Raw genomic sequence first — 15,342 nt, 5'->3', positions numbered from 1 at the left:
TAGGAAAATTAAAATGAGGTTAATAGTTTGTGTGGGAAATCAGAGGAACCCATAAATGAATGCTGCGTCAATTAGCACATGATCGAAAAGCAGTCAAAAGAACAACAAAGCAATTCGTGGCTGTGGAGGCTATGGCTTTTCTAGTATGAAGGCAAACTGTAAGTCCTGTAGTCTTTGGATAAGAGTCCAAAAATAACCACTGTACTACAGTAAGAGAACACCGGGTGACAGATGTTCTTGGTAGGAAAATTTCCGGCAGAAATCCCAGCCAACACCACTACTGGGATGTAACTAAGCATTCTTAGTACTTAAGAAGCCTAACACCTTTCTAATCTAAATGTCAGAGTTTATTAGCTGGTCACAAAAGGAAGGTGTGTGACCTAGAAGGTGTTTGTTAGGGGAATTTCTGTGGTGATCCCCAGTGCAGGGCAAGCATTTCAAGTTTCTATAATGTAGAGGCCCTATAATCTTACCAAAGCTTAGGATCACACAAGTTATCAAAAGGCAAGTAGAAGGCATCTTTAAACAAGACATAGGTACATGCGTACAAAATATTCAAGTAATTTAGAATATGCAACCTATTTAGAGTGTTAACTAGTAGTCACAGGACAAATAAGGCACGGATAATAACATACCCTGTGCCGCCTCTACACTGAGCACGTCCAGACAAAAATTAAGTTACACACTAAGCCATAAAACGTCTAAAAGCAAAACACAATACCAAAAGAGAAAAGCGCTTATTCACCGCCACTCAGGCAGCGGGGCGGGAGCTGTCGGCACCTCACGCAGTACGGAAAGAAGTAACCTTGGTTACTGTTTCCAAGGACACTGGACTCTGGCGCGTCAGAGCCGAGATGTAGACGAGCGCAGTGTTGAGTCGTCTGAATAAACTTGCACACGTAAAGAAAGTGCAAGGGTATGGTTCCACACTCTGGAAATCCTTAGTGGTGGTATGTGAGTGAACATTTCCACTACTAAACAGTATTTTTCATAGCAAAGCCTTTTGGCGTCTGCTGTATATGCCTCTAGCGCCTCCCATGGAGTGACCAGACCTGCCGTACCTGGTGAGGCCGGCAGTGATTATTATCCTTGCGCTCTGCAACCTCTCTAGGAATGGAACCATTCTGGTTAGCAGGTGAGCACACGTTAAAAATGTCATTGACACAGGCCATTGCGACAGAATAGCAGCCCATATGGCATTTCCAGAAACTGTCTCAGCGCTGTGAATCCTGTCAAACTGGGAGACATTCTTAACTGCAAACAAAGGCAGATTCGGTCATCCTGCCCTACCATGGAATGTACCAGACGGGTCAGAGGCCCGCTTCAGTCCTGGCGCCGTGATGAAACTCTAGGTGCTGCTCACGCTGAAGTGGAGACAGAGGCCTCAGGGAAGCCTGAGGACCCAGCCTGATGCTGTGGGTACTAAGTCAGGTAGCCCTGTGGAGGACAAAGGCCCTGAGGGTAATAACTCAGGCTGTGTCAGTCACCCAGCTGGAAGGGAATCTGGAGAAAATGAGAAGCAGATTTATCTCGTCAACACTTCCCTGTGCATTCTGGGGCCCAGCAAGGTAAAGCAGAAGCCTCATCAACAGCTGTTTAACAAAAACGTCCTATACCTTCCTTGGAGAAGACACCACTAAGGGAATAGAACAGGATCCCCTCAAGTTTAGTGCCAGGAAGGGAAAACCACCTACTTAATTATGTAAAACGGCAATTTTATACCCAAAACGACCTTGTTCAGTTCACAAATAAAAACTGACTCGAGGTCAGAGAGCCTAAGTCACACAACTTGTGAAACACAAGAGTCAAAATCTCTTTGTAAAGCACAGAATTTACAAGTCAGAGACGTGTATGTCCTAGGTTGGCCTGTTCTTCCCAGGGCTTCACAGCTTCACAGTCCTTAGCCACTTCGCTTTTTTTTTCCTTTCTTTCTGATTTTATGCATTCAGTTCTAAGCGGCAAATTCCCTACACCAGATAGCAAGCATGAGCCTTTTCCTTCCAGAATTCCATGCAGTTTTTGAACACTTTGCTTCCACTGTTTCTAAGTCATGTACCTCAACCATAAATATACATACATCTGTTTGCCTCAGTAGGCCAGGAACTCCACCTTCCAACTGTGAATGAGTTTTCAGGTCTCTCACATAATACTGCGAAGTCAGGCAGTACTGGTCCCTATGCAGTCAGTCATTTCTGGACATTTGGACAAAGGCCACTGCCAAGAGGTTTCATCCAGCTGCCTTTCCGAAACTTGTCTGCAAAAAATACCACGTTCACAGTCTTTGAGGTAAAAGAAAGTTTTCAGTGAAGGCTCCGAAAGGGGAAGGGTGTTTATTCATCCTGATACACAAAGATTTGGGCCTCTGTCAAAATGAACATTCAATCCATTGCAAAGCACCCAGGCGTGTTTTGAGAAAATGCCTTCTTGAACGCTGATAGTTTGAGAAATGAACAAAAGAAGAACTGGTTCAGCTGTGACCGCAAAGTCGGTAAATCTGCCCTCACCCACTTCCATCGTCTGATGGAGATGAACGGAAGTTTTTCGATAAAAAGAACATCAGTTTAGTCACAATGTCCCCTTTTTATTCATTTCAGATATCAACAAGCTACATGTGGGTAAATGCATTCTACTTCACAGGACAGCAGGGTTCTAGACAGAAGCGAGCACTGGCTCAAAACGTTCTTGCCAATTCCAATCCTATTACAATTTATTTTTCTCCAAACGTCAAAATGTCAATTCTTCACAGTTTCAATATACGGCAGCAGCAAATGATTCCTTAAAGAAAATCGTGCCATATTTTAAAACATCTTAGCAGAACTAGAGAGAAGTTAGCAAACTTCTGGTGCCACATGCAGTTTGGGCAGGGCAATTTTACCTCAAATCCCTAAGACTTGTGGTGGGACCTAGGGGACAAATGTCTGCAGGAACGACTGGGAGCTCGCAGCTTCTTTCTCACCCCTGACCGTGCAGGGAACTCCTCCTATAGCTTCGTGGAAGCGAACTGCGCAGTCCTGCATTCTGTTCATTGGTCCCTGTCTCCTCCTGGGGTATGATGGGAAAACAGACCCAGTAGGTACTTCAAAGAGGTACTTTTCAGAGCAAATCAGGCAGGATGAGGCCGGGAGGTTTTGGTTCAACACAGTTGATCCAGAAGTTGGCACAGCTGGCGTGATACTGGTGTCCTCCATATGCCAGCTTGAAGCTGTCCGTTTCGGAGTTGAATGCCTGCCAAAAATAAACAGATATGTGGGGCGAGTCAGGCTGCTTCTGCACCTAAGAGCTGGTCGGCACCCTGCACGCATCCCTCGCCAGGTCACAGAGGCTGAGGCCACACTGGCACACACACAAAAGCTGAGCAGGTGGCTACAGGGGTTCAAGTGAGAAAGTTTTTTGCTGCTAATTAAAGGCATAAAAAAATCTTTACCATTAAACCCAGTTTCAGCAAAAGAAGGTCAAATGGTTCATAGCAAAGGCAGACCGAGGCTACGGGGGGTTGTGTGTGGGGGTGTTCATGTTACGGGGAACTAAAATAGCTGTGGAGGATTTTTATCCCTCGTTGTGCCGAAGGGAGCCCTGCCCTCAGGCTGGCACTGAATGATACGTACAGTCCCTTCCATTTCTGGGGCTGATTACAGTCCTCTCATGGAAAAAACAAAAGATTAAAAGCTCTCAGGGTCGAATGCCAACTGGGACCTGATAACGGAATCAACGTAATTAAAAAGTCCAAATAGGTATAGGATTTGTAAAAATAAAGACATTGAACAGGTCAGAATTACTTCCAGATGACTAATGCTTACAGGTAAGTCACAGCCAGCCAGTCCTCACCTCAGTTCCCTGGAGGGTGTCCTAAAGCACTACAAGTAAACAAGTAACACAGAACTCTAAACCCCAATTTGTTTTTGATCACTGCCAAATCGTGACGCTCTCTGATCTTGCTCCATGTCACAACTTCCAGTCTTCCAGAAGTTGCTCATTCTGTTACCTTGTTCATCACAGAGGGAAAAATGACTTGTAACACCAGAAGCCAATTACAAGAGCTACGAACATGCAACAAGACAAGTGGACCCACGCAGACACACTAGCTGGTCAAATCAAACAGACTATGGGAACAGACAGTAAAGGGAGGATTCATGGTCACAACAGTTCAGGATGGCAGTGGAATCATCTGATTGGCTTTCCACACTCAAAATTAAGATGGAGATGCTAAGATCGTGTATAACTGGTTCATACTTTTTTGGGATGTTCTTCTGCAGGCTTCTCTTCTTTCTGAAATAACGTTGAAACCATAAGGTCAACAAAATTCCCAGGACAGGGCCTCCTGCCCCCAAACAAAGCCTTACAGGCTTCACCTCTCTCTACCACCCCACTGTGCACAGGGCGCGAGCACAGTGCAGACAGCATTCTGTTAGAGAGGGAGGAACTACCTCCATTCACTCAATGGCTCCCCCTACTGCCCTTTTGTAAGAGTACATGTACTTCTGTGTCAGACTTCAGGGCTTTATAAAAATCCCCACCTGTGGTCGTAGACCTTGCAGTGAAGTGGGCTGGATGGGGTCATCCCCAGGGGTCATGTCAGGGAAGCGCTGTGCCATCTGCAGGGGGAAGGTGTGTCACTCACCCGGCTTCTGGAGTCCACATTTAAAAGGCACACCCCACAGGCAAGTTCCTGAGCATTTTTAATCCCAGGCCGTAGCATACAAGAGGAAAAATCCAGTGAATTCTCATCGGGCTAGGAGAACAAGACAAACAAGTAAGGACTCGGCAATTCCAAATGCTGCTGGCTTCACTCCCTGATCACTCATCCCCAGTAGGTCCAGCAGCAAGTGAAGTAACTTCTAATACCATCGATACAATTGTTCAATTTCCCAAACATTTACTGAGAGTTGCTGTGTTCTAGGTGCTCGGGACACTAGCATGAGCAAAACCCGGTACCCGTCCTCTGAGAACTCACAGTCGAGGGTGGGGACAGGCGGGTAGCAGGCAGCACAGGGCCACAAGGACTACCCCAGAGCACATGGGCTGGGCGGCACTTACTCCAACCCGAGGGGGAAAGAGCTGGATGACAGAGAAAGCTTCCTGGCACTTACAAACATCCTGAGTCTTGACAGGTAGATGCTAGGTGAGGGGACGGGGAAGGGCGAGGTAAGGGAGGGGACGGTATTTATTCTGTGTAGAACAAGCAACACAGGCAAGGGCAAGGCCTCTAAGCAGAAGATAGAGTGTGGGAAGAACACTCATAAGCGTGTGGGAGCCGTGCTTATGAAAGGAGGGAGGAGATGGAACTCCAGCATGAAGGTCTTGGAAGGACTAGAAGAGACTGTATCTTGGGAAGCCATTAAGGGTTCTGACTGGACCAGGACAGGATCAGGATTGTGTTACGGACAGATCCCTCTGGGTGAGGTGTGGGCAATGAACTGTGGATGGCAATCCTCAAGGCATGCACCTCAGTTACAACGCCACTGTAAGGGGTCCGGGAGACAGTGAGGAAAGTTAGAACTAGGGAAGTAATGGCGGGGGCCGGCCACCTGAAGAAGCCCGGGTCATGTGTGGGATGTGCAAGGAGGGGTGAGGCTTAGGCAGCTGGGAGGGCTCGGCATAGTAGGCATGCGAAAGGAGACCCACATTTGGGGCTGAGGGCTGGGAGGAGTTCGGTTTGGTCTAAGCGGAGTTGGAGTTGTGTGGGGGCAGCCAAGTTCCGACATCAGAGAAGCAGGAAGACAGATACATGGGCCTACTGCTCAAGGATGGAAGAATGAGGCATTATCAGCTAGAGAGTACATACACATACAGCTATTATCAGTGAAGCCCTTACTTGCCAGGCACCACGCTAAGCTCTTCAGGTGCATTATCTAATTTCTTCCTTACAACAAATCTGTGGAATATGGGGTAAGAGGGCAGGCCCCAACTTTGGAAAGCTATCAATTTTTTTTTTAATTTTTAAAAGTTTTATTTATTTAAGTAATCTCTACGCCCACTGTGGGGCTCGAACTCACAGCCCCGAGATCAAGAGTCACACGCTCTACCAATGGAGCCAGCCAGGCACCTGTGGAAAGCTGTTCATTTCTTAAAAGTTAAAATACGTATCTACTATATGAACTTATATGCAATTCCACTCCTTGGTATTTATCCAAGAGAAACGAAAACATGTTAACAAAAGTTTGCACAAAAAGTGCTCATGGTAGCTCTATTCACATAAGCCAAACTGGAAATAGCACCTATCTATAAATAAGAAAGTGGGTTAAAAACTCATGGTATATTAGTACAATGGAATATTACTCACTGATAAAAGGAACCAAATTGATACATGCAACAATGTAGATGAATTCCCCCCCACCCCTTTTTAAGTAAGTGCCATGCCCAACGTGGGTTTTCGAACTCACCCCCTTAAGATCAAGAGTCGCATGCTCTACCAACTGAGCTGGCCAGGGGCGCCTTTTTTTTTTTAATGAATTTTTTTCTTTTTAGATGAATTTTTAAAACATGTGAAGAAGCCAGACAGAAAAGCACATATATATTAATTTTATATAAAGTTCTAGAACAGGCAACTCTCTGATGACAGAAGTCTACGGAAAATGGTGGTTATTTCTGGAATCAGATCAGGACAAGAGGGAACTTTAGGAGGTGATGAAAATACTCCATACATTGCTGGGGGTGTGGGCTTACATGGCTAAATGCATTTGTCAAAACTGATCCAACTATATATTTAAGATCTATGCATTTCACTGTAAGTTATCCCTCAATTACGAAAAGCACTTGAATTACAAAACAAAAGCAAAAAAAGGAAAAAAAAAGTTTCAGAAGAGCTGTATATATTTTTTCAAGATTTTCTTTTTAAGTAATCTCTCTACACTCAACACGGGGCTCAAGGAACTCACAACCCCGAGTTCAAGAATTGCATGTTCCACCAACAGAGCCAGCCAGGTGCCCCAGAAGAGTTACATTCTTAGTGTAATAAGTTTTAGATATACCGAAACCAATTTGTTTTGCTTATATATGCCCTAGAGCAGAGGCTTCTCACACTTGGCACCGTTGACATTCTAAACTGGATAATTCCTTGTTGTGGGGCCTGTCCTCTGCACTGTAGGATGTTTAGCAAGACCTGTGGACAATTTGGGGGCAAAATCATCCCCTTCTTCCACTTTCCAAAAAAAAAAAAAAAAAGACTTTCCAAAGAGAAAGAAACGTGCACACATACAAATACACACACACACACACGTGCGTACATGAGCTTATTATAAATTCTTATTGATATAAAGACTGAGTAGCACATAATTTACAAATAATAAATATACAATTATCTTTACTGAAAATTCCATATAATCCTTTGATTCTCACAATGCTTTCTCTGAAAATGTCTGCCCAATCCTGGGATCCACAGTCAGCCTGTGCTTGCTCTCACCAGAGTGTGGATGCTGTAAGTGCAGGCTGGTGTTTCTCAGTGAAGGGCTAAGACTGAAATGAGGCAGCACATTTCAGAATGTCCCCCCTCTGTCAAATACGTGAGTGACTATGTTGAATTGGGTAACTGTTCTCAAACGCTGGAGAACATTCCCTCAGCTTTGTGATGTATTCACAATACAATGGCTATAGACACAGTATACTTTGATGTCTGATCTGCATTATTAACATCTGCTCGATAACCTTCATAAGTCTAGACAATCAACAGTACAACAAATTAAGCACTGATCTGTAGCAGTTGCGGATTTCCATGGTATAAAAATACTCCCACCACGGCTGATGTCAAGGCACCAATGTGAGGTCACTGAATCTGGCACTGGGAAGGGATGCTGACCAGGGTGACCAACTTCCTAGTTTGCTCAAGACCGTCCCAGTTTCAGCTCTGAGAAAATCCCTCAGCTCTAAGCAAACTGGCATCAGGGGTCGTCCAAGGACAGACACAAAGAACTGCTAAGGACTAAGCAGGTAGAAAGGAAGTGAGGATGGGAGTCGGTAGGAACGAAGTAAAAGGATCAAACAACTGTCCTATCTTGAGGACCTGAAACAAAAGCAGCGTAAGCCAAGCATAAGCAAGTTAGAGGGTTACCAATCTGGGTTCAGAACAGGTCTGAATCAAGAGGGCACAGGTACTGCGGCGTGATGTGATCACGTGAGTGGGTGGCCGAAGTGCCATGGAGACAAGGGTCCCGGAGTCCAGGGGTCAAGGATCCGGGAGCCCGGCATGTTGGCTGGTTTGTCCTAAAGGATACTGATGTGACCCAGGATGATGGCAAATTCCTGCCAAAATAATGGCCACATTTTCTATAATTAGTTGAGGCTGAACCACTGAGGAGTTATTATTTTGTATTTGAAAAATTGTATTATTTTTTCCCTAGGAGAAAAAAATGGGATTCTCCCTATAAAAGTGTATAGATTATATATGATGTTTGACCATCCCTTTCTAATTTGAAATAATAAACCATGCATTAGGTCCACAAACCTTTCTTTTTTTTTTTTTTTAAGAAACATGATATTGTTTACTTGTTTGTTTGTTTGTTTAGAAAGGGGGTGGGAATCTTAAGCAGGCTCCATGCTCAGTGTGGAGCCCCACTTGGGGCTCGAACCCACGACCCTGGGATCATGACCTGAGCTAAAATCAAGAGCTGGATGTTCAAAAGTCTGAGCCACCCTGGTGCCCCACCCCCCGCCCCCACCCCCCCACAAACCTTTCTTAAACTAACTTGAGCTGCATTCAGATCACACCTAGGGAAGGAAGGACAGACAGTTCTCAAAGAAAGAAGAGGCATGAGGACTCTGACCTTGAAGTGAATCTACATGGTTTTAACCAATCCAGATGATAATCCAACCCCCCCCCCCCCCCCCCCCCACACACACACACACTTTTTCCCCTTTTTTCTTCTCTAGTGCAATCATGACCAAGTCTGGTCAACCCTAGAGGCAGCTGGTGTTATTATTTGTTTGCTGTCCCATTCTGTCACCTTTAAATGGTTAACAGTTTCATTGTCTTACCTGCCTTCCTCAGTTGCTGTTGGGACCTTCAGAGATATATAAAAAGTGCTCTGAGGGACACCTGGGTGGCTCAGTCAAGCGTCTGACTTTGGCTCAGGTCATGATCTCGCGGTTTGTGAGTTCGAGCCCTGTGTCGGGCTCTGTGCTGACAGCTCAGAGCCTGGGCCTGTTCAGATTCTGTGTCTCCATCTCTCTCTGCCCCTCCCCTGCTTGCTCGTGCTCGCTCTCACTCTCGCTCTTTCTCAAAAATAAACATTAAAAAAAAAGTGCTCTGAAATGCCCTAAATGATAAAAATTACTCACTTTGACAAAATCTAAAAAGCTTTTTTAAGAGGTTAAAAACATAGCAGCACTTCCATAAACCTACGTTATAGATATTTATCATGTTACTGAATAAGGACTATTTGAGAAATAACTAGAATCTAGGAAAACTCTGAATCTTGAAATCAATCCAATACCAGCCCTTTAGGTATCTGTTTGACCAAAGGCATAAGGAAAACGAATGAAAAGGTCATTTTGTAATCTCCCGTAAAAATCATAAGACTCTGCATAAACTATCCTGTGGTCAAATTAATCTTTGAAATGATAAAAATTAACCTTTATAAATACACTGCCATAACCCGGGGGGGAGGGGGGGAAGCGGGGGGTTGGGGGAGGTTGCGGTAGTACACAGTAACAAAGTGACACCAATTCTCGGCCATAATTCTTTAAGAAGGTACGCCCTCTACAGGCCATTTTAAATTGAACATCATCTACATCAGTTAGCAAGTGTTTCATGCATTTAGTAAAGATTTCTAAAAGTAGTTCTATTACAAATGACCTGCATACACTGAGTCCCAGAGTCAGACTGGGATACATAATCCTGAATCTTTAGCCAATAATAAGCTGCTAAAATGGTGTCCAAGAAAATCATTATTGAAGAAGAAGAATTTGGTAGTAATTAGTGTTCTTTTTTTTTTTTTTAATTTTTTTTTCAATGTTTATTTATTTTTGGGACAGAGAGAGACAGAGCATGAACGGGGGAGGGGCAGAGAGAGAGGGAGACACAGAATCGGAAACAGGCTCCAGGCTCTGACCCATCAGCCCAGAGCCCGACGCGGGGCTCGAACTCACGGACCGCGAGATCGTGACCTGGCTGAAGTCGGACGCTTAACCGACTGCGCCACCCAGGCGCCCCAGTAATTAGTGTTCTTTACAAACATCCTCATTATAATTCTTCTGGACAAATGGTAGGATGGGCCTTTCTGATCCCCTTAAATTGTGCAGAGCTGCATAATTTGTACATGTGAGTCACATGTGGCACTTCTGGGAGGAAGCCTTTAAAACCGATGTGCTCTGGGGCGCCTGGGTGGCGCAGTCGGTTAAGCGTCCGACTTCAGCCAGGTCACGATCTCGCGGTCCGTGAGTTCGAGCCCCGCATCAGGCTCTGGGCTGATGGCTCAGAGCCTGGAGCCTGTTTCCGATTGTGTGTCTCCCTCTCTCTCTGCTCCTCCCCCGTTCATGCTCTGTCTCTCTCTGTCCCAAAAATAAAAATAAACGTTGAAAAAAATAAAAAAATTAAAAAAAATAAAACCGATGTGCTCTTTGTCATGTTCCCTTGACCCTCTCACAGGGATCAGCTATGATCCATGTGGTAGAGGCTTTGTCAGCTAGGTCCCTGAGTGAAGGACCCGTCCACAGAGACCCCTCCAATTTGAGATGGACATGTAGCAGGAGCAATACAGCTCTACTGTGTTACATCACTAAAACCGGGTTGGGGGAGTTGTTACTGCAGCATAAGCCAGCCTAATCTGATACAAAAAAACTATCTGGACACAGGTTCCACAAGCAATTCTAGACTTTTGGTTTGGGTTACAATGTAACCATCTGGATTCTTAGTTGCAATGTTTTGTCTAATTTTTCCTATAGCTGCTATAACAAAGTAGCAAAAATTTAGCTGCTTAAAAAAACAACTTCTCTTAGAGTTCTGCAGGTCAGAATTCTAAAATGGGCTGGAAATACAGTGTACTTTCTGAAAATTCTGTGGGAGAATCTGTTTCTTTACCTTGTCTAGCTTCTAGAGACCACCTGTACATTCCTTGAATCAAGGTCCCACCTTCCATCTTCAAAGCCAATAGCGCAGAATGTGCCAGTCTTTCTCTTTGCTCTGTCATATCTCTATTTCTCATGCTCACTCTCCTGCCTTCCTCTTTGTGAGACACTGGGCCCACCCAGATAATCCAGGATAAATCCCCTATCAAAAGACCCTTAATTTCATCACATCTGTAAAGTCCCTTCTACCTAAGGTAACAAATTCAGGTTCTAGGGATTAGGATATGGTTATCTTTGGCAAGGGAGGGGCACATTATTCCATCTACCATATCACCTTCTGTCAACGAGGACAGCCATGCAGAAACACAATGCAGATTCTGTCTCGGGGTGCCTGGGTGGCTCTGTTGGTTAAGCATCCAACTCTGGATTTCAGCTCAGGTCATGCTCTCATGGTTCATGAGTTCAAGCCCTGTATCGAGCTCTGTGCTGGTGGTGCAGAGCCTGCTTGGGATTTTTTCTCTCCCTCTGCCCCTCCCCTGCAAACACACCCTCTCTCTAAGTAAAGAAACTTAAAAAAAAAAAAAAAGATTCTGTCTCTAAAACATTGTGTGGCACTGGCAAGATGACAAAAATGTTATCATTACTAAAAATAAACTGATCTCCTAAAATGCCACAGCAACACGAAGTATATACTCTGAAACTCACTGCTTATTTCACGTTGAAAGGAAGTACAGGGGGGCCTGGGTGACTGAGTAGGTTAAGTGTCTGATTCTTGGGTTTTGGCTCAGGTCATGATCTTATGGTTCGGGAGTTCGAGCCCCATGTCAAGCTCTGGGCTGCTGGCGTGGAGCCTGTTTGGGATTCTCCCTCTCCCTCCCTCTCTGCCCCTCACCCAATTGTGAGTGCTCTCTCTCTCTCTCAAAATAAATAAATAAAAACAAAAAACAAAAAAGAAAGGAAATAAAGGATTATATTATACTGAGGATAACAGTGACATCAAAGCCTGTGTGATTTTCAGTCGACTAGAGGTCAGGAGAATAAGATCGCAGTCTCTTTTTGGAGATTTTATATGGCAAAAGTGGATCAGTTTTGTTTTTCAGGGATGAATCTCTCTTTGTTCCAAACCTACTGAACTTCAACCCTTAGGCAACAATTCACTCATCTCCCTGAAACTGGTGATTCCCACCTCCCGAGAAACAACCAGTACCTTCAGTCTGTGCCCAGAGGAGATGTACTTGTACCACAAGGGGGGGTTTTGGTCCACGATGACATGCGTGCTGCAGGGAAAGGGAAGCAGGAAACTTTGCACGGTAACTTCTAGCTTCAATAAATATCAAGGAGCCACAGTTTGGAGTTTAGGATTGTGTACTTTGCTTTCCTTAGCCCAAGCATTACTACTGTGATGTAGCACTAATATTCTAGGACTTTTTCACCGAAGAGAGGCAATGCGGTCACTTTTTGATGGGAACAGTATCATGATGTCTTCATGGAGGAAAAGCATCCTCGAAGCTGGCACTGACACAATAGGAAAAATGGACTTTTAAAACTACGATACACATTCAAATCCCTGCTCTGTCAGTTTCGGGCAAGTTTCATCTCTGAGCCCCAATTTCTTCACCCGTAAAAATGGGGATTATACTACTGACCTTACAGGATTGTTACCAGAATTAAATGAGAATGAATGTCAAGAATATGGCACAATGCCCGGCAGGATCCAGGTGCAAATAAACTATTATATTACTGGAATCAAAGAGCCTGGCACTGGCAATTTGGTTCATTAAGGAACTTTAAATTCTACCTAAAACGAAGCAGTGATATAAAGAGTTAAAAGCTTCCACCACAACATCAGCCACACCCCTCTCTAGTGACTTCTCTGCTCCCAGAGTCCCTGGGGCTTGCACAGTTTTGCTGCAACTAAGTGAACTCTACACATGTTGGTTTGTGTCATTTACACTCACACATCTATCTATTTTTAGGGTAAAAGCTTCTTTGTGACAAGACTTAGACTTCCTCTGGAGACTATATGCTATTCTTCAAGCAGCAGGCAATTCAAGTAAGTTTTATAGACCAAAGACCTATCAGTTATCAAGAGAAAATGACACGGTATAATTAGGAATAATATCTGAGCAGAGAACGGTTGTTCTTCTGTCACAGCTAATTCGGTGAAGAAAGGCACTTATAACTGGAAAAGCATGGGTAAATACAACAATGAATACTCAGCGGTGTTCATATACAATTTGAATGCATTCCTGTGTTGTGTAGTTGCAGACTAATTAATCTCTATACTGTAACCCAGTGTCTAAAAAAATGTCAGGTAAAATCACTCACTAGACCCTGATGCTAGATATGAAAGTTCCTTAGGGGAGTTTGAATGAGAGGGCATGAATGCCTGGCAACTCTTCCCATTTACCTCACGTTCTGACACACTGAGGGATTAAAATCACCATATGTGAACAGGGCAACACTTCCCAGGTTAGATGGGTAACCAGACCCAACAGGCTTTCTCCAAGATCACAAAAGCAAATTCTATGTTTGTTTGTTTGTTTTTTTAAGATTTTATCTTTAAGTAACCTCTACACTCCATGCGGGGCTCAAAGTTACGACCCCGAGATTGAGTTGCAGGCTCTAACGACTGAGCCAGCCAGGTGCCCCTCTATGGCTTCTTTAAAAAGGTCTGAACAAAACTAACCCTTGGTATAAAAAATCAGAATAGGGATCACCTCAGAGTGGAATGATGACAAAGAAGGAGCACAAGGAAACCTGGAATGATGGGATATCCTCTAACTTGTATAGGGGCATTGGTTACTGTTGGTTATTATTTGGGGTGTGCACTGAATGATTTAAGTAACAAAACTTACTGAATGATACAACTGAGCTTTTTGCATTTTCCTACAGGAAGGAAGGCAGGAAGGAAGGCCTGGAAGGGCAGAGTCCAGAAGGCAAGCCTTTCTCATGAGCAGCGGTGGCACTGTGGGGAGCTTGGATGTCTAAGAAGTTGTACAAGAATGAAACTAGCTTCCACCTCACCCAGTGGCAGCAGCTACCTCAAGAAGGAAACACAAGATAGCAAGCAACTCAAGCCAGGATTCTCCTCAATTATCCTTTGCCCCAAACTGAAAAGGATTAAACATAATGAGCTTGGTTAGTGCACTGGGTCTTTTGTGATAATTTTTCTTCAAAGAGCTCATGGCAAAGAAAGAAGCTTTGCTATCGTGGCCATTTTTTTTCCTACCAGCGCTAGAAGAGAAGAGATGGGTGGCTGATTTGAGGGTCTGTATAGAAATCTAGTTTTCAAAGCATTGTACAATAAAAAAAATTAAAAGCTTTAATTATAAAAAAAAAGAAAGAAAGAAAGAAAAAACAAAGAATCTTAAAATCTAAATGGAAAAGGGGAGGCTAATCTTAAGCTGGTTTTTAGTCCTGGGCTATAACAACAGGGAGGAAATGTACAGAAAAGAACTTGGCTCTTTCTATCAAGTTGCTGCCAGGAGAGATGCCTGGCGTTTCACCTCATCGACTAAGTAAGTAACAACCCTCTTTCCCCAGAAAGGCTTTTGCTCATCTCTGGTTTTACCCACCCAGCTTGCCCATTTCAAGGAGGCAACAGAGTAGAGTGGGGGAGAAGCAGAGGTCTTTTACATTGAATCCAGGTCTAATACCTTGGTGCCCCCATTTTCTTCATCTGTAAAAGGTGAAGAATAATAGTATCTACCCTCAACACTTCTGTATTAAATAAACTATACAATATAAAGAGTTAAGAATAGGGTACAGCACATGGTAAGCACTCAGTAAAAGTTGGCTAATGATGATGAAGATATTTAGGCTTTTACCTGGTTCATACCAGCACAAAGTTAGGAAGCAAAAGATGGATGAATTAGGAGAGAACCAGACACGTGCTGACCTCTAGACTGCTAATGCTTGGTCTTATACATCTTGTTGCCCTAAAAACATGCCACGAATGAGTTTTGAGGTAAGACCACTGTAAGACTGGGTACAGAGGCTCTGATGAAGCAAAGGTAACAACACACTGAACTCTACGATCAACAAGTGGTAACAGAGCCTCCTCTATTCCACAGCCACCCTTGAATACGTCATTAGTCAACCCACTTTATTTGTAGCTGGAGCTTAGAAATATTAAAAAACCCATGGTTTCATCATCCAAGCACAACCCTGTTGCCACTCTGGCACATTCCCTTCCAGCCCCATAGTAACAATTCTGTGTTATTTCAAACTCTGTGTTCCTTTAAAAAATGGCTGCACAACATCCCAATATGTGATGCTTCACACAATTTACTTGATTGACCCTCTCGAGTTCTCACTTTTACAAAGAACAACTTGTGCATT

The 15,342-nt window shown here is 44.0% G+C and overlaps 1 protein-coding gene across 17 annotated transcripts in view; it reads right to left on the bottom strand.

The window, feature by feature from the left end:
* Nucleotides 1-504: 504 nt before the first annotated feature.
* The window catches only part of SYNRG (synergin gamma), an 88,427-nt gene continuing 73,589 nt past the window's right edge, over nucleotides 505-15,342 (bottom strand). For 14 of the 17 annotated variants that reach the window (XM_086686683.1, XM_086686689.1, XM_086686690.1 and 11 more), the window contains 3 exons: nucleotides 4,619-4,729; nucleotides 4,231-4,266; nucleotides 505-3,225 (listed from right to left, as the gene is read on the bottom strand). In XM_086686683.1, coding sequence (XP_086542809.1) covers nucleotides 3,094-3,225; nucleotides 4,231-4,266; nucleotides 4,619-4,729 — 279 coding nt within the window. In that variant the 3' untranslated portion in view covers nucleotides 505-3,093. The remainder of the gene's footprint in view (nucleotides 3,226-4,230; nucleotides 4,267-4,618; nucleotides 4,730-15,342) is intronic. The other 3 variants (XM_086686685.1, XM_086686699.1, XM_086686700.1) reach the window with 1 other exon arrangement.

Source organism: Puma concolor, chromosome E1, assembly GCF_028749965.1.
Source record: "Puma concolor isolate L17-30 chromosome E1, mPumCon1.1.hap2, whole genome shotgun sequence".
In the NCBI taxonomy this organism is placed as follows: domain Eukaryota; kingdom Metazoa; phylum Chordata; class Mammalia; order Carnivora; family Felidae; genus Puma; species Puma concolor.
The sequence above is the reverse complement of the archived record's forward strand: the minus strand, read 5'-3'. Positions and strand labels throughout refer to the sequence as shown.